At 37.9% G+C, this 22,876-nt stretch overlaps 1 protein-coding gene across 2 annotated transcripts in view; it reads right to left on the bottom strand.

The window, feature by feature from the left end:
* The window catches only part of Dnah3 (dynein heavy chain 3, axonemal), a 266,334-nt gene that overhangs the window by 73,242 nt on the left and 170,216 nt on the right, over positions 1-22,876 (bottom strand). For both annotated transcript variants that reach the window (XM_083125480.1, XM_083125481.1), the window contains exons 44-48: positions 19,194-19,356; positions 16,171-16,293; positions 13,982-14,173; positions 8,783-8,976; positions 2,467-2,674 (exon numbers count right to left, since the gene is read on the bottom strand). In XM_083125480.1, the coding sequence (XP_082981606.1) occupies positions 2,467-2,674; positions 8,783-8,976; positions 13,982-14,173; positions 16,171-16,293; positions 19,194-19,356 (880 nt within the window). The remainder of the gene's footprint in view (positions 1-2,466; positions 2,675-8,782; positions 8,977-13,981; positions 14,174-16,170; positions 16,294-19,193; positions 19,357-22,876) is intronic.

Below are 22,876 nucleotides of genomic sequence, written 5' to 3'. Positions count from 1 at the left end.
GTAAACCAGCCATGGCACCCCAGGCTGCCAAGGCACACACTTTGGGAACCACTGCTGTAGTACAAGAAAGTGAGATAAAATTATGTTATGGATTTGCAGTGCTGAGGAAGTTATTTTCTATTATTTCTTGCCCGACAAATACCGCTGATACCCATCCCATGTGACACAAGGTCCATGCTCGAATTCTGCCAGAATAATATAGCGATGCTTTTCTTGGTGTCGCAAAACATTCCGTAACGGAGTGAAAAATCATGGGAAATGGCAATTTCACTTTGTAGTGTTCTTTTAAAAAATATTATTATTAAACAAATCCAACCTGGTAATTTGTATTTGCACCTGTTGATATACACTGCTGGACAAAAACCGAACACTTGTGATAATGCATAAATTCTGATTCGAAAGGCTAACTAAGTGTTGCAGAAACTGAATTAAGTACAAATGCATAAAGAAAGTCCAGGTACTGCATGATCTGCCAAACATTCTGTAATATATCATTGCAATTCAGATTTCAAATAGGTGTCCGTTTTTTTTTTTGTTTTTTTTTCTTGTTTTTTTCCCAGCAGTATATATACGTGTTATACTCAGTGACATAGTGATTTGGTTTATTTTACTTTGCTTTTGTGCCACTTTTGGCTGATCGCGAAGATGAGAATGAGTGATGATACAATGCAATTGATGAAGTGAAACTCACAAACACCCATCCCATGCTGGGATTCGAACTCACGACCCCTGGCATGCTGTGCTAACCACTCCGACACGGAGGCCGGCTCAGTAACATAGTGAAAATATATGTGGCATTAACGTTGGTTCTCCGTGCATAATATGCACCACAGCTTTTGGGGCAAAAGTTTTGGAAAAAAAGTGTGCATTATACATGAGTAAATACAGCAATATAAAAAAAAAGTTGGAAAACCAACTTTCTCTTATAGGCTCAGTAGTTGGGTTGTGTATTTCTGTACATTTCTCTATGAAGTCAGTGATACCATTATTAGAATGTTAATGTTACGTGAACATTACTATGGAGAGTATCACTTTTAAATTACTTACGATGCCTATCTCAAATACATCAGTATGCATGAGAATCTAACACACATTTCTTACATCCAGCTCGTTACTACTGACCCATCTGGTTAAACAACTGACTTGTGCTCAAACTGTACCTTAAGAGGTAGTATGCAAGGTTTACTACTCTACAACATTATCTCTACATAATTTCTTACTAGATTTTTTTACAAGTTAAAGTTGATTTTTTGGGTCTGCAACTCAGAAATAGACTTCTGTAAAAACTAATCTTGTTTTACATTTATGCCGTTTGCCAGCTTAAACTGCTAGGCTGCAATATATTTGTATATGAGGAGGCGGAAAAATTAATGCTCAATTGCCCTTCACAAATTTATTATGCACGCCAAACAGGTAAGGGGGTGAACATGCCTGAGCCAGATTTAAACAACTAAACACTGATACTTAAATTACTAGTGTCATCACTGTACCTGCTTTGGTCCATCGGATGGGTCGCGTCGATGCCGTGTTGTCCATTGGCGGTGTGTACTTTGGGCACTGCCCAACCTTTGCATGGACACCCTTCACAAGTCCCGCCACTGAAACCAACCGCTCACCTTGCCCGCTCTCTTAAGACTCCCCCTGGCGACCTCTCGTCACCCGGGAGCTGGCTGGCATTTTTGTGATGATGTAGCATTTTATTTCCAGCTCGTGACACTTGTCTACAAGGGACAGGCACACCCGAATTGGACGATGAAAAGAAACGATGCCCCCACTCAATCCCCCTCCACACATGCAAAGAACAGGAACTACACCAGATCCAGCAAGACAACGCAGCAGATGGCCCAAGCCTCTAACCACCATCCAGCAATGGAAAGAAGAAAGCAAGCCATGAAACACACACCAGCACCGCCAAGCGGGAGAAAATGCAACTAGCACCACCAGTGAACCAGTGAACCTTCAAAATTAATAGGGAAAAACTATCCAATTGTGCAACGTGGAAACATGAAACTTCACGTAGGTAATATTCTTTAAATTAGATCAGCTTGGTACCTTAGTGGTAGAGCAATGGCATGGTATGCCAGAGACCCAGGCTCAAGTCCTGGTCGAGCCTGCACTTTTTGCTGAAAATTCTACACAGGTAATATTCTTGACTAGTTACTGTAATGTGACGTATTTCATGTATTGTAAACATGAAGTGTCGATGTTACATGCTACGAACAATTTCTCATTGCTGATGATCATTAGTTCCAGAATTGACCACAACAAACACACATTTCATTTCTGGACTGACAGTACATTTTAAAATTAACATTTGCCTAATATAGAATGATTGTGGTTAAATTGACAATCACGTTTCTATTTATGTGAGAAGAACATAGTAATTGCAAATATTTTGATATTCCATGCCTAGCAAGAGATTATTTAATGTCAATATCAACTACTCCATATACTCTGGTCACTTACTTCTTGTAATTGCGCTCTCTTCTGATTCAGTGTTTCCATCTGCGCTCCTAGTTCATCTTCCGCAAGCTTCAACTTGGCCTGCTTTGGAGCCACAATCTTAATGACACGGTCGTAGACTTCCATAGCTCGAACCCACTTGCACAGCCCTTCGCAAGCCAAGGAAACATTCTTCACAACCTCTGGAACAAAGTCACGATCCGGAATATACCTTTAAAATAAAATTAAAGTGCTACATTTGTTTAACTGAAGTTGAACAAAAGCCAATGTAACATTTCTAATTTGCTTTAACCAAATATATTTCCTAGTGGGAATGTTGTGGCTAAAATTTTAGTATTGGGCAATAATAGCTTGCAATAGGGCTAGGAAGTTGACTTAAAGAATCTAAAAAAAAGGACCTGTAGAATGGCCTTAAAATTATTAGAAAAGGACTTAAAAATAATTTTCGCTCTTAAAATGAAAGCCTGATTTTTTCAAAAATACAAGAGGGTAGTTGAATTGTATATAAAAATGGATGTATGTATGTTTGTTCCGGCATAACTCTTGAACGCATGGAGCAATTTCAACCAAACTTGGTACACATATGACTTAAAATCTGGAAAGAAATACTGTGAGGGGTAAGACACCTCTGGCACCCCTAGCGGTGGGGGTGGGAAGGGGGTGACATGTAAAAATAATCGAAAATGACCAATATTAGTGTGGAATCCATAGTTTTCGGGGTCGCTAAGATGAATAGTGACACTCCCAATGCTGTTCAACTCCAAGTTCATTTTACACTATAGTTAGAATTCATTATTTTCCTGTCTAATAGAAGATTGGGATAAATAAAAACCTGGGCAATGCTGGGTAATCAGGTAGTAATTCAATAAAACATGAGGTTTAGTGGTTTAAACTGCCAAAGCAAAGGGAAAAAAACAATTAAGTGCTGATGTAGTTTTCTTTATATTTACTTCAAGGTTACATAAAATACATTGCAAATATTCTGTGTAAGTCATTTGCCTCATTTCAGAGTGGATCTTGCATGATATAGTAGTGAGTAAGAATCTGAAAATACAGTTATGTTTCATGTGCATCACATTATAATTTGTTTTGTAGTGACTAATTTTACTTTAAAAACAACAGATTGAAGCAACAATAGTTGCCAACAAGAGAAGCCGCGGTAGCTGAGTCTATGACTACCATGCAAGAGACCCAAGTTTGATCCCCAGCAGGGGAGAACTTCTCAACCTGTTCAAGTGGCTCCGGCACCCACCCAGCATCGTATAAAGTGGGTATGAATGGCATGGTGCTGATCACATCACCCCCCAGCTCGGCCAAGATCAAGAAAGTGTGGGGCCCTAACCCCACACCCCCTATATGCCCTAGGGATGGCCAGATCCGGATCCGGTTGGATCCGCATCCGGACCGTAAAATTTTTCGGATCCGGATCCGTTTGACCATCCCACATGAGCGCTTCTTTGGAAAACATATTGTTACCTGCTAATATACGTATATATATACACAAATATATAGTGTGCATGCGTGCGCGATTTGTAATTAATACACTTACAGTTAGTCTTACACTTTGTAATTATATAACACTGCATATATTATAATGTTTTATTTTAATTTTTAAAACTGTAACTGTAGAACAATTGTATAATTTTTGTATAACATTTCTATCTTGTTAAATATGTTAAAGGTTTCATCCTGGAATGGAATGTCTCACATTTATGTGTGTTTCCATTTCCAATACATTCGAATGAATACATATTCGTTTCAATGGCATTTACAAAATCATCTCTGACATTTTATGTTGAACAAGATTATTTTTGTGCACGAGTGTGTTAGCCGATGCGTAGAAAAGTATTTTAGGAACAACACTTGAAAAAAAAATCTTGTAGAACTAACTAATGAAAAATTTCTTTGTAATCGAAGATCATAATACCCTTTAAGGTGTGGTAATATTATAATGGGATTGAGATACAAAACTCTCGGATCAGGAACTTTCGAATATGGATCCAGATCTGGAACTTTTGGATCCGGATCCAAACGGTTCTGGATTTTTTGGATTCTGATCCGTTTAGCCATCCCTAATATGCCCCTATATGCCTTCATGGCATGGTGATTTTCAATTTCAAATTTACCTATCAACTTCTAGATATTTTATCTTCCATCTGTTAGATAGATTGTTCTGCAAAGGACACTAACAAAGTAAAATAATTGAGAGAATTCTGTGTTATTTTCCACACAGCCAAATTTTCCTTCCTCGATAAAAATAAAAACTAAACTGTGAAAAACATGCCTCAGGGTATTTATAAATATATATAAAATTCAATGTGATTTACATTAATAAAAGAGTAATGAAAGTTGCAATTTCTCCAGTCTACGGAGAAAAATTCATGCAAAATTCCCGGAGCAAATAATTCACGCATAATTCCCTGAAGAGAAACAGAGTACTATAAAGTTTAGCATTGTCTTCAAGGCCGAGAAAAAAAGATAACTTTTCATCAACTTCAAAGCTAGGGGGACCATAATATTTTGACTCAAAAACGGGACATCCCAAGGAGGTCAGTTTACCTCCCTCCTGAACGATCGGTTAGGCCTATATTGCTATCATTGAAGTATTTTTATTTATTATTTTTCACTGAAGTATGGGTCACATAAATGATACATCGTAAGTTATAAATAAAATATGATCTCTCATTGTCAAAAGCATTAATTACCTTGTGGAATGCCAGATGTATTAATCAGAAGAATCACTCTTCATGAGAGCAGCTTTATTCTTCTCCAACAATTCGTAAAACTCCCCACATAATATCTGACACACAACGCGAGATTTGTCTTTTGAGTTTGTCAAGATGCAGGAATTGAAACTGTTGTTGTATGTCCGTATTGAAACTACGTGTACGCTTCTTGGCCATGCTTATTCATTCACAAAGAAATACAACTCCCGATGCAGCTAACTTAAACAGTAAGCTGCTGTCTGCTCCAACATTCTTGACGTCAATGAAACATTTTGTTTGCTATGAAGTGCTTGAAACGCAGTTCAGTTGTTTATTAACGGTGTTTACATGACTCTACTTTAGCATGAAATATCTCTCAAATTTAGATTTTGCTTTTAAGCTAACTCTTAGATTTTTCTTAAATGGGACAAATAGTGTTTTTTAATAATATGGACAGGATGGCTTGGACACACCTCTGAAATGGGACTGTCCTGGTCAAAACGGGACATATGGTCACCCTATTCCAAGCCCTACTTATCAAGATATTGCTAATATTGCCAATAATTATACTGACCATATACTCCTATAAAAGTCTCCAATTGAGGTCTTCTTTCTGTCATTTTGTTATTGCTATTATACACACAAATGTTTCATTCATGCAGCCTGGTTTTCGTCAATAAATTTCTATGTAGTTACTATAAATACAGAGAACCTTATTACTCACTCTTCCGCAAAGCAGAAATTACGAGGATGGTGGCAATGGGCACCAAAATTAATAGAACAGCTTTGCGGAAAAAGTAAGTACTAAGGTTCTCTGTACTCACTATTGTGTCTCATTTCCCAAATAGGAATGTACAGCTCACCGCTCAGGACATGATCCCCAATGGAAGTGCAGTGACGTAGCGACAGGCAACTCCACTGTTAGGGTTGGGGGAGTGCACCCTGAGTGAGAAACAAATGTGGGCTTACTGTAACCGGTGCAGCGATACAAGTCGTTTAGGGTTACCAGATGTCCTGTTTTACCTGACTAATCCTCTTTTTTGGGTCCTAAAAACGGTCCGGGCAGATTTTTAGGAAAATTTGGAAATGTTCTCTTTTCTGGGATAAAGACAACTGCTTAACTTCAAGATTAGTAACAAAATGTTATTTAATAATAATTGTTAATATTATTTCCATCTTCAATTTCAAAGTAAAGAAATACGACTCAGTTGCAAGCGCAAAGCCAAGAAATTTTTCTTCCAACAAAGAAAAATTGTTGGGCTCTTGTGTCTCTTCTGTTGTCGCCACTCGTCGCGTAAGGTTTTGATTTCAAAGCATTTGTGACATCTACCGTGGCTCATGGTGATCAGCAAGTTTCTAATAATAGGTAAGAATATGTGATACGCAGCGGCTTTCTTTGATTTGAGTTTCACGACATCAGAGTTCAGAATAAACAATAGTTTTTAACTGCTGTACTCTTAGTTGTTACATGGCAGTGGAGAAGTGAAGTTTTATGGATCAGCGATCTGAACCATGCCGAAACGCAAATGTGATTTTAGTAACGATTACCTTACAAAAACTGCAGCAGTAAGTACAAAACGTGTGTTCCAAGTACTGCATCTTCGTCGAAAGTTGTTAACTTTTTGCAATCTAAAAAAAGTTTGTTAGCTGCCGTATATTCTTTTTAAAATTCTTTGAAATACAGTCTAAATAATGCACAGGATAAGCAATACAAAAGTATTCCGGCCACTAAAAGAAAAGCAGCAAACTGTTGCTGTGGACACACGCTCTTGCGTAATTGACGCAAATCAATTCCCACGCACTTCGAAAAGGATACTAGACCGCAGCGGAAGGCTACCCCTAAAATCTGCAAATGGACCGGTCTTCTGTGTGTCACATGCATGTCAACTTAAGGTGTAATTTGATATTTCCGACCTCTCTCTCACTCTCTCTCTCTCTCTCTTTGACTTTTCCTTACCAATTAAGTTTTGCGATTCTGTATTATCTTATCTCTCTGCTCTCAGTAACAAGATTGAAAATTACTTTCCAGAAAGTTACAGTTAATTCAATTGGAGTCGAGACCCATTTTCGTATTTTGAAAGTTCAAACATGTTGTCAGTAAAACTAAGAGAACAACTGTGTGATATCAGCTATGACTCTGGCATTAAAACTAAATTTTTAGATTCAGACATAAAGTTTTGGATATCATTAAGAGGTGAGTATCCTGAACTTTTGGATGACTCTAAATTTGCTCTGCGCCTCATATTTGTGTGAAAAAAGATTTTCATCTCTGATCTGATTCAAGTGAAAAGCAAGTACAGAAATAGACTTGACATACACTTAGATTTACGGCTTAATTTAACCACGATTGTACCCAACATACTCCAGCTTATGCAGAAAATGCAGACTTGTCACATTATTTCGGTGAGTAATAAAAAATGTTTTCAATTTCCGCATGTGTTTAGTTAGATGTGAGACTAGAGTAGTCTTTAAAATTACATTTTACTTTTCTAGAATTAACCCTAGCAATGCCAAGGTATTTTTTGTTACAGGGATTACCAATGGGGGGGGAAGAGGGGCTCAGAGGCACATGAAAGGAAGTTCAATTGAACTGGACTGATGTGTTTTCTGTCATTTGTACACATAAGTTAACTAATTAGACACTACTTTCATGTTTTGTTATGGATTATACATGAAACATAAATTACATAATGATTTTTAAGTAATTATAGTGAATAACTGTAACATTTATTACTTTTCTTCAATTACAATGTTGATACTTGGAACAATGCTTAATCTGTGCAAAATTCTAGCAAAGTTATCTTTTTTTTTTCTTTTTCTACTACCCATACGTTCATCATAGCAATTGAATATATCTTCTCATGTATTAAAATACCTTTAAAACATCATTGCTAAATCTTTCCTTAGAATTACCAAGGGGTGGGCCTTTGAAGGCCATCAACAATATCAACGAAATAAAGTAACTTTTTAATGAACATTTTTGGGAAAAATTACACGCGATGTCATTCTAAACATTGCAAAGAACAATTACTATTTTTCATGGATTTTTACATTGATGGATATACATGTAATACGCAAAAAACGAATCAGTGGGCCTGAGAGGTCCCCTTCCCCTTTGGTATTGCTAGGGTTAAGTATGTGTAATTTGTTTAAGCAATCGCAAAAGAGGGTTTCTTAAAGTACTCGATGTTAGCAAAAATATGATTATAAACTGGGTGCACACCCCTACAAGTAATTCTGCCGGCGCCCATGCCTACTGGTCCCATGAAGTGTAATATCCTTCAAGGTGGATCCTGGACTGAAAAAGGTTGAGAACCACTGTTCTAGACTGTAAAGAAGTATTCACTATGCATACACAATGAACAAACAGAGGCAACAAGATGTAGATATTGAGTAAATGACTTGTACAGTTCGTCATTCACTCTAGTACACAAATTTGCATTTCTTTCTGAAGGTTCATTTCCAAATCGTCTGTTACTTCAGTGTGAAAGCTGCCTAAGAAATTAAGAAAGTGACTAAGAGATTTATATTTTTATATTAGTCTTTTATCAATATAACTTAAAATTTCGTACTCATCCACAAATACTAAAAAATTAGCGAAAATAATTACTAACTTGTCCCTTATTTTCTTCATGATTTCTGGTTTAATGGTGTCCTTGTCGTAACTTTTGAGTTTATTCAAAAACTGTAGGTCGCTAAGAACTTTCAACGAAACAGGCCAGAAATCCTCTATCATCTTCCCAGTGCCACTGGGGTCAGGTTTTCTCTCTGCCTTCTTATCCATCATTACACAAATTGCCTCCATTACCTACATAAAATAAGCAATGTATTGAGTGATGTGACAAAGCATGAAATTTGCGAACTTCAAGGTACTCACAAATATATTTTAACCAATATCGAGGCCAACATATAACTGACTCCAGAGTAACTATAAATGATTCATCAGGTATTAGAGTGAAATATTTCCAAACCTATTAATATAATATGTGTGTGCTAATCATGAAACGGAAGTTTAATTTCTCATATTTGTAACCTTGGCGCCTGCAGATAGATGGCACCTAGTTTCCAAAATGGCGTCTATGCAGCAGAAAGCATTCTGTGTTTTGGAATATGAGAAGTGTTTTTCTGTTGTTACCGTAAAGCGTGCATTCCGGAGACAGTTTGCAACTGCACCACCAGGTCACCAAAGCAATCTGAGATGGCATTCGCAGTTTAAGTATTTTAAACCTATAGATGAGAGAACTCCTACGCCATTGGATTGGGTGATGTGCTGAAGATGACTTAAGGTACGGTTTCGTTTGTGCGATGGTCGCATGTGATTTACTGCATGCAGTGATTACTTGCAACCGACTCATGGGTGGGGAAGTTTCGTTTATGCAGCCAGCACATGCAACGGTGACAACTGGAGCTATCTGCAATGGATCACATCCACAGACATATGTGTTTGTACATTTTGAACAAAAAGAAATGAAGCGTGTGTTATTAGAATGTTGACAGAAACCCACAAAAGGAAGAGAACAGATGAGATGTACAAAAGGATAAATATAGGATACCATTACAACTTAATTACAAAATATCTCACGGACGATGAAACAAAGTTCCACACATTTTTTCTTTAAGAATAAATAAATTTCATTTTGTTTTGTGTACTATTAAGGAGGATATTCAGAAATTACCTTCAAAAACAGAAAGAAGAATTCTGGTTTATAATCAATATTTAATACTATCATAGCAGGTTCTAATAATTGGATGAATACAATCATCAAACAGAGACAAATCTTTTATTGATAGCATTTATCAATATTTCCTGAATATTTAAATCGAATTTGAGGATTATGATATAAACATAATATTTCCATACTCAGTGTCTCTTTAGTGGTTTGATTTCCCAGTTCTGTTACTATTTGTAGGGATCTAAGTATTGCCTGTGACTGTAAATGCCGTTGCAAAATTTTTTACCGACATTGCCAGACTGTTGTAAAATAAGTCTACCTCGTCTTCTCGTTGTTCAACACTCATTCCAAGGCCTGGATCTTTATGTAGCCAAAGCTTACGAAATGTGTAGATAAATCACCGAAATATGTAAAAATGTGTAACTATTTCGTAAATTGTGAAAATTCTGTCAGGGTCACCAATTAAACTGCTACCCTGCAGTTTCTATTCACCTGCTCTATTATCTAGATGTGAGGCTATTTTTTTCCCAAATATTATACCTCAGCATCACATCTTTGCAGTCTTTGTGAGAGGGATCGCAAAATTCCTGTTGATCTGCAACCAGTTCTGTGAGTTTTGAATCATCCTCTGTGCTGAAACTCATTCTTCCAACAAATAAACACAAGTTGTATAATCAAGGAACATGAGAACCTACTGGAACACAAGCGATCACTGCAGGCTGACTGCTCCCAGAGGAGTCGTTGCAGCAGCTGCATGCATTCTCTAGCGTTCGATGCACAAACGAAACCACTTCTGATGAATTCCATTTGACGTGTATGTGTGCAGCGACTGCACACAGTCATCGCATGCGACTATTGCACAAACAAAACCGCACCTTTAGTGCATTTTCCCATGGCCTCCTAGATCTCCCGACATAACGGTTGGTGATTTTTTCCTTTGGAAGCATGTGAAATACACAGTGTATGTGCCACCAATACTAACAACTTTGGTTGAGCTGCAGGATCGCATTACAGCTGCATTTACGACCATTGGTAAGGATATGGTAGAACGTGTATGGGGCGAACTAGACTATTGCATAGATTGAACATTTGTGAAAGTATGTCTGAACATACTCTGGACAGTTTGTTTATTTTCATGTATCATTCTTTATTGCATGTGTTATATATTTTTAATGCAGCCCTTTCAAACCCGATGAATCATTTATAATTACCCTGTATATGATTATTTAACAAAAATACAATGCCATTTCTTTCATCTTCAGAGATCTTCCACTGGTATTTATTCACATGTGAGAAAGGAATAACATGTGAATGATTTGTAATTGACTGATTTGGTTCATTTTACTTTGAATCTGCCACTTATGGCTAATTCGAGTGAGGGTGAGTGATGATATGATGAAGGGACAACCACAAATAATACCCATGCGGCAAGATTTGCAAGCATTACAAGAAAACAATGTCAAACCCTTTACCATAACTAAAAATGAACACTTTCCTCCGATGACAAGAATCTCCTTACCTAGGTTAAAAGCTGAGGCTGTAAAGGGGTGCTCAGTACATATAAGGACAAAACCTAGGACAACACACAGCCATAATGTAGAGATTTTTGCTGACTGCAGGTCCAGATGTCAGCCTCATTGGTCTGCACAATTCCAGTTTACCAGGGTGTACAGTGTGGATGTAAGGCTGACACTTAGGAAGGTCACCCCTTTACACCCCAGTTAAGGGGTGTACTGGACAACACTGTTGCCATCCATACCAAACTCACCATACCCCTTTCAATGACTGCTTCCAGGTAGAGATCATCCACCCCCTACCCCAATTCAGCAACACCTCAGTGTGTGAAATATGGGAGAGGGCCTGCATATCAGTCATGGGTGCAACCATACACCCAGGCCTGAACAAGAAAACAAAAACAAAATAACATACACAAACAAACTCCATCCCCATCCCCAACCCTCTCTCTCCACCTCAGAATGCACCCCCCCCCCAAAGAATGTATTTAGGAGGGTTCCGGACAACACCCGAAAGAGTTACCAAGCACACAAATTAAATAATGAAAATATACGAGGGGGACTAGATATGTTTCCGGCCTAACTCAGAAAATGAACTCATATTTCAAAATGATTTTAGTATGTTAAGTAGCCATGTTCTAGAGGATGTTTTGCCTAAAATCATAAATGTAATCCTAATAGTTCTCTTGTGTTGCAGGTTTGAAGTGACCATGGCAGAGCAGTATGTGACTTTTACCAAATGTGAGAAGAGAGCAGTCATCAAGTACCTCTTCGCAAAGAATATGGAAGCGAAGGAAATTTTTGATGAATTTACACAGACAATGGCCAATGACTGTCCTTGATATAACACAGGGAAATCGTGGGTGGCAGAGTTCAGGAGGGGGAGGATGAGCACCGAAGATGAGGAGAAGTGTGGAAGGCCCAAAACAGTGGTGACCCTGGAAACTGTGGATAGTGTTCCCGACATGATGCTCGCAGACAGGCGAATTAGTCTGTCACGTATTACAGAGACCCTAGGGATCAGTGTGGAGTGTATGCATTACATCGTTCATGAAGAACTGGGTATGAAAATATTGTCGGCCAAGTGGGTGCCCAAACTTCTCACAGCTGATCTCAAGCAGGCCAGACAGGATTGTGCACACTGTGTGTTGGGCCATTTTTCAGCGAGTGCTTCCAACTTTATGAAACCAATTGTTACTGTGGATGAAACACTATTACATGTATATGATCCAGAGACCAAAACTGAGTCTATGCAGTGGCACCATAGTGGGTCACCAAGGATGAAGAAATGTCGCACACAAAAATCTGCAGGGAAAGTGATTGGGTGTCAATTTTTGGGATTGTGAGGGGGTAATTATTAGCGAATATCTGGAAAAAGGCACTACATTGAATGCTGAACGATATGTGAACCTTCTGGACAAATTGCATGTCGCTTTGAAGGAAAAGAGGCGAGGAAAACTGTCCAAACGCATTACCTTCTTGCAAGACAATGCTCCTTGCCACAAGTCAGGCATTACGATGCAAAAACTGCATGAACTGAAGTTCGATATCACTGACCATCCCCCTTATTCTCCAGATCTGGGCCCCCTCACACTACTATATTTTCCCAAAACTTAAGATGCACCTGAAAGATACTGAATTTAGTGACACAAAATACGTCATAGCGGCTATAGAGGCATGGTTTGCAGCACAAGACAAACTCTTTCTTTATCATGGGATAGAATTGTTGCAGGATCGCTACACCAAGTGTGTCAACCTGAAAGGAAACTACGTTGAATAATATGCAATCAATGTGTCCCTGCCACCATGTTATCATTGCTAGGCCGGAAACTTATCTAATCCCCCTCGTACTTGTTTGAATATTGATTGTTATTTATCCCTGCCAAACATATTGAAAGACAAGGATTATATTTTGATCACAAAGCCTTGAATGGCAGTACCAAAGGAGATTTATGCAAACTACTTCTTATAATAATGTGCATAAAATATTAATCAGGAACTTTACTTTTCTTCAAGTGGATGCAAGATGCTTTTTTTGTTATTCAATAACAAATTCTTTATCTGTTTGACATTAATTTCCTTGCCAGGGCAGTTGTTTTTGGACAAATTTTGATGATCCTAATTATATCTAGGCTAGATAATGAATACATGTTGTTATATCTCTATTCTTATACCATATTTTAACCTAATCACCTATCATGTAATAATACCAATACAATATTAATTAATTTACATTTTAATTAATATTGACATAATTATAATATACTAATTTCAACATTATTGTTATTATTTCGGAGACATTGGTTCGGACCCTGCCCCCAAATATATTTCTAGATATCTGCCTTCCCCCTCCCTCCTGCTCAAACACCACCCTATTTCAATGCATATTTCTTGTTTCTTGACATAATTTTAAGTCCATTTTATGCTCAGAAAGGTTAAACGGGACTGGAACTACATTTTAAAGTAGGATTTGAATCACTGCCTCTACCAGGTTTCGAACCTGGGACAAGGTGACGATGTTACACCAGCACCATCTGGGAGGGTCTCTATTTTCAATGCAAACTAAAAACTGAGATTCCACAGAAACTATATAGGTGTACCCACAAAATAAATAATAAATACTTACAAGTTTTATAGTCATCGGAGGGTTTTTCATTGATTTCACGACAGTTATATCAGCTGGTTTCAGAGTGTCCAGGGCATCAAGAGCAGCTTGGAGGGCAGGTGTTGCTTCAGCCAAATCACTCTCGCAATCGTCCTTAATAGCTTGAGCTGCTGCAGCTGCCTCATTTGCTACTGCCTCATCCGCTCCTACGATCTACAAATGTAGTGTATCTTCAAAATACATCTTGTTGAAAATCTCCTACATTTAACTACAGTTTTCAAGTGCAATAAGTTATTGCCAATAACACAATGTTGGTAACAATTTAGGAGCTATGATACCTCCTTTAATGTTCATCTGGACCTAAAATACCCTATCCTTTCAAAAAACTATGTGATATTCCAAATTAAACTACGAGGATCATTCAGGAAAAAATGAACATTCTGGTCATCATCATCATCCTTTGTTGTTTCCTGCCCTGGCTGGGTCAGCATAGAAGTCAAGCCTCTCCATTTTTCCCTGGTCTTCCACCACTTCTCTTTCCATGGTGTTCCAATCTTATCCTCTTCTCCTAACACTCTCCGCTATCTGCTCTTTTGGTCTCGCCCTTGGCCTTATTCCCACTCCTTGTGCATTGTAAGCTCTTAGTGGTAGTCTTTCTGCATCCATCCTCTTCATGTGTCCGAACCATCTCATCTGTGCCTGATCTATCCTGTCCTGAAGCTTCACCACGCCCACTGTCTGTTGGATCTCCTCATTCCTTATTCTATCCCTTCTAGTCTTCCCCAATATACTTCTTAAAAATTTCATCTCCACTGCCTGCATCTTTCTTTTGTCTGTCATTGTCCAAGTCTCTGCTCAGTATGTAATTATCTGGTGTAAAACACAAATGACGAATTATATGTGCTAAACATTTATGGTACAGAAACTACATACCTTACTCTACTTTTCACACATTCGCCATACTCATTCAAGCACTTATCACAGCATGGTACCAGTTTGTTGATACATCAATGCACTCGGTTGCCACCAATGTAGTGACATCATCAATGAGTCCATCAGCCATGGTAAAGTGCTTTCCGGAAAGAAGGAACATTCAACTGTGGTACACAGCACTCTCCTCCTACACCCCCTCAGTTTGAGCCAAACAGCATGACTGTGCAAACATGTACGTGTATGTGCACCGTATCAAGCTGTGAGCCCTGAACACGTGCAACAAAACTGAGAATCCTACCAAGTGTGAGGTGCGGAGTGTGATAAGGTTTCTGAATGCGAGAAAAGCTCGTGAAAGTGAAATTCATAATCAAGTAATGGAAGTGTACAGTAATGACATGATGAATGCCACTGTATACATGGTTGAGTACATTGGCAGCAACCGAGTACAATGACGGTATCAAGAAAGTGGTATCATGCTAAGATAAGTGCTTGAATGGGTATGGCAAATATGTGGAAAAATAGAGTAGGGTATGTAGTTTCTGTATTATATATTTTTTTTTTGGACACATCATTTGTGTTTCACACCAAAATGTTCATCTTTTTCTGCATGATCCTCGTATTGCGTTTCGGTTTAATTTGGATTATTTTATTTTGCTTTTATGCCACTTTTGGCTAATCACGAAGATGAGGATAAGAGATGACATGATAAAATTGATGAAGGGACACTCACAAAGACCACACGTCACCTTGTGACTGCTTGGATGATCTCCCAACTCTGGTGGGAGTGAGGCCGGAAGTCGGTAGGTACGCTGTGGCCCTCACTGGCTGTTGCATCATGGGTTATGATTAATGCACACTCCAATTATCAAAAAAAAGATAATGGTGAATGTAATCCATACCTCCAAAGTTAATTTTTTACAACATTGGGCTTAATATTATGAATTTTAATTTATAGTACAATATAATGTTATTCTTTTTTAAGTAAATTATATTACAAATAGATTTAGAGGTACTTCAATTATTTCAGAAGCGACAGCATTGCACTAACACTGCTGCGACCTCACACTTTCAGCAGTGATATGATAGGTTTCACTTTCTTTTTTTCAGGGCTCCGCTGAGCACACTTTGAGAATCGCTGCTTTAAGGCATACCACTATGTTCCACTCTCTCATTTTACAACAATCATACACCTACAGGAGAGAATTTGTGAATTTTCTTGAAGTTCCATATCTTCAACACTGCTAAAATGATAGTAACAAAATGAAAAAAAAAATTACCTCCTTCTGAGCTTCAACATTAACAGTATCCTGCTCTATCTTAATCATAAGTTTCTCAGTTTCCTCTGAGGTTTTTATCAGTTGGGGCTGCAATGCATTCAATTCTCCCTGCATCAAATGAACCTGAAACATGTACGGTAAAGAAAAATGCATAATTCTGGATACATTATGCACACTTACATTATACACTGTATTGCCAATAATGACCAGCACCACCTGAACTGTAAGAGGATCGCCCATATGTAACACATGTCATAAGCCCTTAGAATGACTTATGAAGGGCAGTGAGTGTGCTGTAGATGTGTATACCACTGCTAGCAGTCAAAATGAGCGGATGACGTGAGTTGAGTGAGGCTGAACAGGGTATGATTATTGTGCCCACCGATTTGGGCAAACCATCCGTGAGATTTAGGACAGATTCCAGATACCACACAGCAACAGTCAGTGATTTAGTGGTGAAATGGAAACATGAGGGTGTGATTGAACAACAAACATGACCCGGGAAGTCAAAGATTGACCGATAGTGATCGGCGAGTGCTCTGACGTGTCAAGTCAAACTGGCAGACTTCATTGGACACTTGCCACAAACTTTCAAATGGCATCTGGGGATTACATGGCAGATCTGTAGCATATATACCCAGAACACAGCATGTCAATTGCAGTAGTGCACAGAACATCGCTAGTAGTCCCTGGAACAATGGAAAAACATCCTGGTGTGTATTGTCCCCACCATGAAATGCAATAGGGGTGGTACTGTTGTTGCATTGAACCCTGAATGTCTGATGTCAATCAAGCAATATTAGATAATTCTAAGCTCCCCACCTTGCGACAATAGTTCAGAAGTAGCCCTTTTCATTTCCAGCATGACAACATACCTGTCCGGGCCTCCCCGATGGTGCAGCGGTAGCATTGCCACCTTGTAATCAAGGGGTCCCAGGTTCGATACCCGGTGGAGGCACATAGTGGTTTGGATCCCACTTTAAACTGTAGGTCCAGTCCCAATTAGCCTTCCTGAGCATAAAGTGGAATTAAAAAATAATAATAATTAATGAATAAACATACCTGTCCATAAAGCAAGGGGCCGAAAACAGAGTGGTTTGATGATATTGGAGTGAATGAACTCTACTAGCCACCTCACAGCCCTGATCTCAATCCCATTGAACATCTGTGGGATGAGTTCGAGCACTGATTGTGATCCAGGCCAAACTGCCCAACCACCACTGAGCTGTTCACCATTTTGCAGGAGGAATGGAAACGACTACTGTCCGATATTTACCGCAACCTGGTGGAAAGTCTTCCTCGAAGGGTAGAAGCTATGACAGTGGCGAATGGCAGGTCTACCCCGTACAGACACCAGACCAGCTCCAGGTAAGCACATTCCTATGGATGTCTGATCATTTTTGGCAATATAGTGTATATCTCTCTTTCTATATATATAAGTGGTAAAGCTACCCCTGCACACTCCAACATGCCATGAAGGTACATGGGGACATTTGCAGGAAGGGCTTCACACATTCACAATCTTGACCATTTGTGGAGGTTATGTGATCAACACTACACTCTGGAGGCCCATTCATTAGAGGTTGGATTAATCTTAGAGCCTTTCTATGCAGGAGGAAAATTTTATCACCAATACCAGTCAATATTTTCTCTTTCAATTATCTCGCAGGCTCTACAAAAATCGTAACATGGAGTTTAAATATTCTGGAAATTGTATAAAAAGCATTGTGAATAGATACGTTTTTGTGATTAAATGATTATCTCAAGTGAACTTATTAATATTTTAAAGCAAAACACTGGTACGTAGAAATTTTAGTGACAACCAGCAGTCGAACCTGGGTCTCTGCCATACCATGCCATTACTCTAGCAATGAAGCTACCGAGCCAGGCCTGGCTTTACCTGATGGCATGCTGTTTTACCTGTAAGTCTCTGTAAGTATGAGTGCAACAAGATCTGTTGCCTTTGAAACACTGTATGCCTGAGACTCCGGTTTGAGTTCTGGTCGAGCCTGCACTTTTTGCTTAAATTTCTATGTAGCACATCTCCTGTGTGTGTGCTGAAGAGTAAGGTAAAAAACTGATTGTTTGGTGCAGTATAGTTCCAACTGAACATTTATAAATATTCAGAACTACTTCATATTGTTGCCATTGAAGTTTCAGGTTGAGTTTTGTTCCAAGTCCACTTTATGCACAGATAGGCTAATCTGGACTGAAGATGCAGTTTAATTCATATTATGGGAATGAGAGACGTGGTTATAGATAATTCAGGTACTCACGTTTTCCGCGAAGCTGTTTTAAGTTATTTTCTATTAATTTCGGTAGCCACTGCCACCATCCTCGTTGGAATTCGTTGTGTCGTTGCTTGGCACGTTTCTGCTGTTTCTTCCTAAATTGCCGCTAGGTGTGCTGTTGTCGCCTGTATGTCTGCGTAAGTGTCGTCTGCTGTTCACCGGTGTTAATAGAAAATAACTTAAAACTGCTTCGCGGAAAACGTGAGTACCTGAATTATATAGTTTCAAGTAGGATCACAACAACTGTGTGCCTCTGCCAGGTATTGAACCTGAGAACCCCTGGACTACAAGGCAACAACGTTACCACTACACCATCGGGGAGGTCCTAAAGTACCAGTATCAGTGGGAATTGGAAGGGCATCAGCATTGACATCAATGCCAATCTACTGTAAGTTGACACATGATATAATTAAAATTTAAACAATCTGTCATGTAATTACAAAATTCATCTTTTTTGCACACAATAAAAAACACATATAAATTGTAAATTTTACATAATTTCTAACATATTTAGGCCTCGTGGAGGTGCAGCCTCAATGAAATACACAAATTCATGAAAGGCATTTGCAAGTATCAATTATATTCGAACTGATGCTTCTGGATATCGCTGGTATCAGCTCTTACTGATACAAAAGTAAGTGGTTCAGCCTTGTTGTTTATGCATATTCATTGTACAAATTACTTTAATCTGCACTCGTACTGAACAAAAGAAATATGAACACAGAAACTAACCTGCGATGCAGCGAAGTCCAGCTTTTCAAGCCCAATCACGTAACGGTTCCTCATTAGGGTGATTTCATCCACCTTTGCCTGATACAAAGACTGTAACAGTAGGATCAGCTCCAAATATGATGTAGGGGTTACATAGTTAACTCTCTTTAAAGCTCGATAGTACCTGTGGAAATTAATTTTAAATATCAATAGTACATTTCTAATGGATTCAAAAAAGTCCTATTTATTTCCATTTGTATTTGATTTCATAAACAGTTATTTTATTTTATTTATTTATTTGCACATATTTAAGTGCTGGAAACAGCTGAAGTTTTAATGCAAAAATGAAAATACATCTGGAATACCATCATAGAATACGTACAGATCCTGATATCCACACAATTATATAAATCGTTCCTTCTTAAGCTGTATCTTGGAAACGTAAATAATGATAATAACAACCCATGGTGCAACAGTCCATTGAGGGCCCAGGCATACCTACCGACTATCGGCCTCACTCTCACCCGAGGTGGAAGATCATCAAACCAGTTATGGGGTGATGTGTGGTCAGCACGACAAACCCCCAGTTGTTGTTGTGGGTTTTCATGACCAGGTTATGCTACTCATTCGTAGCTCCCCAATTTCCTCATGATGGTGGGTCGCCACTGCTCCACCCACAGGCCGAAATCTCAAGACAAAGGTTCCTACGTAGCCGAAGCCCAAAGCATGATGCCTTAGACCACATGGCCAAGGTGTGGATCTTGCAAATGTAAAACCAATCCTAAATAAAATGTATCGCAATAAACTGAGCCAATACCAGTTTGAAGTGATATCCACACACTGATGCCGATATTCTTACTGATTCCCACTGATACAGATGATTGAAAATTATAATAGTTAAAAATTATTCAAATATTGATTAATATTAATGAGTAAGCATTTCACTCCCAAAATAGTGTTTACACTATTTGAACGTTAATAAGAGAGAAACTATTAAAGATAACTTGACTGAACTTTTTGTATTTGAAGCTGCAATGCCCACGTTGAGTGTGTGTGAGCACGTGTAGGCATTCTGTTGCTTCTGGTATCGTCACAGCCTGACAGGCGGTAGGCATTAGTGTACACAAAATGGCAGAAGTGAGAAATTTTTCTTTCGAGCAACATAAGAAGTGTCGAATATCTATCCAGATCTCCCGATCTAACACTGTTAGATTTCTACCTGAGGGGAACTGTGAAGAATAATGTGCAAGCCACAAAGCCATGCACACTGGATGACATCTGAACAAAAGGCAAGAGAACTTCTGTTGTCTGCTTCTATTGAAATCTAATGGTATAATGCCCACTACGTGGAAACGTGCGGAACCATGCCAGAAGTCTGCAGGTTATCTTAAAAGTCATCGCCCACTGAGATGGCAGAAACGCGTCTGTTGCCACGTTGCTCCGTGTCTCAGTGAGTGTTAAGCTTTGCACATATACAGCAAATTGCTATGTTGGAAGTATATTTTGAGTATGTGATATGAAAGATGTGTGGAGAAATGGAGAAGTTTATTTCCCGATGATCCGGCACCAGGTAAAGCCACCGTGGATGATTGTTTCAAATTTAGTTTCAATATTCTTTTTTGTGTATTTCAACGTGCGCGAAGTGCTTTGCTGTCTTGTCAGTGTGTTATTGACCTCAGAGATTGCAGTATTACTCACATTTAGTTTAAAGATTATTTTTTGTGTATTTCAAGATATAGTTAACAAATGCATGTATTCATTACATTGACAAGTTCAATAAATTATAAGCAAAAAATTCTCAAACTTTGAGTGCGGAGACTTTTTGAATGCTCTGTACAACGTTGCAGATGATGTATTCCTGCCAATGAACATCTATAACTTTAAGGTATGAAACACCAAAAAAAAGTTCATACTTGCTGTTATTAGTATTCCTGCTATTAATGTTCAAAGAGTGTAAACACTATTTTGGAACACACTGTATTATGTATAAATTTACCAAAAGTTTTGTTTTAAATATTCAAGAATTACATCAAAATATTAAAATGCATGTTATGTAATCACAAAATTGAGTTTTTCACACAAAATAAAAACAAACATCAAATTTTGTATAATATTCAGGGCAATTAGATTTTACAAATGTTGTCCATCTGTTGCATGGAATGCAGACCTCCTGAGTGTCGAAAATACTAGGAAAGAATTTGCCAGTATCAGAAAATGGATTGCAATCAATACTGTACATTACATTGACATCTGCCCTGCAATAACGTATGCCATAAGCAAAATACTTATGTGGTTGTTATGACAATAAAAATATTACATTGTCATAACAACATTTGAAAACGGCTAAGTTCAAAGTTCCACATTTGTGCAATATTTATACCAATTTAGTCATAACAGTTATTTTTGACTGGCAATATGAAAAACAAATATCTTCAATCATATGTGTTCTTTCAGACAAGAAAGATATGATACATTCAAATTTATAATTAAATTTATTGAAATTGTGTACATTTGCATTGGCTTCAAGGTTTATATACAAAGGTCAACTCTTTAAAATTGTTCAATGTATAATATGATGTCATACTTGGTATTTTGTATCAACATTCAAAAAATGGTTATTGTATCATTAGATAAGTATATTGTAATATACATAGTAAAATAGCTGTAACAGAGCAAATATGTACATTTACAACACAAACATTCAAGCTGTTAAGCACTTATGGACAAAAATATAAAACAAAAACAATTGAAGATTGCACATACTAAGGGATCTGGCTTGAACTAGTTGCTCTGATACTAGTTGTCTGTGACTTTGAAAAGGGCTCAAGAGGGAACAAAGATAAGTACAGATTTAGCAATATGGAATGGTGATATATTTGTACAATAATTGTTTCTTTTAAAGCATTAAACTTGGCAATGTGATAATAACTTGGATGTTTAAGTTATATAGAAGCCTTTTATGACTTGAATGAACTTTGATCATGATATAATCTGATAAAGATTCGAAAGTTGTGGAATGACACTGATATGTATAAAAGATGCCATGTTGATTTTGAAGCAGTGAATAGGTATCTGTTTTCATCTTCCTTAACGAGCAGGCTTGTGAATGTTACAGTTCCTCAAATGAGTGCTTGGAGGAAGGTCGCATAAAGTGACACTTATATGTTCTACGTTTGGAAGTGATTTGATCAGATGATGAATTTCGAAAACTGAAGCTCAGAATTGTAGATACAAAGACTTGCTTTATCCTGGAAGGAGATAACAAAGAGATATTTTCTTCTCAAGTATAGCATTGATATGTTATAAATGCTCTTGTAATTTTGTTGTTTCTAGTTTTATTTTATCAATTTAATAATTATAAAGTTATTTATTATTGTTTGAACATAAACATTATTCATTAGTATATGCAAATTTAAATTTCCTTTTCAATATAGCACCATAGCTACTACCTATTGTGCTGATACTGAGTTTGAATTATACTGACTTACATTGTTAAACTTTCCAAAACATAACATGTCGGGTCTAAAATTTCATCAGGCTTTCCAAGAAGCTTTAAACATAAAAACAGACTCAATACATTAATGAAATGTTAAAAAGGTTAATTTAGGAAGGTTACGGGTTGGCAACAAACTATGGCATGAAGTGTTTTGTGTTTGAAGCCGAATACCTTTTCTCTGGGAAATAAGTTTTTATTGATAAAGAAC

Source organism: Lepisma saccharinum, chromosome 7 (assembly GCF_977018435.1).
Source record: "Lepisma saccharinum chromosome 7, izLepSacc3.1, whole genome shotgun sequence".
Lineage (NCBI taxonomy): Eukaryota > Metazoa > Arthropoda > Insecta > Zygentoma > Lepismatidae > Lepisma > Lepisma saccharinum.
The sequence above is the reverse complement of the archived record's forward strand: the minus strand, read 5'-3'. Positions and strand labels throughout refer to the sequence as shown.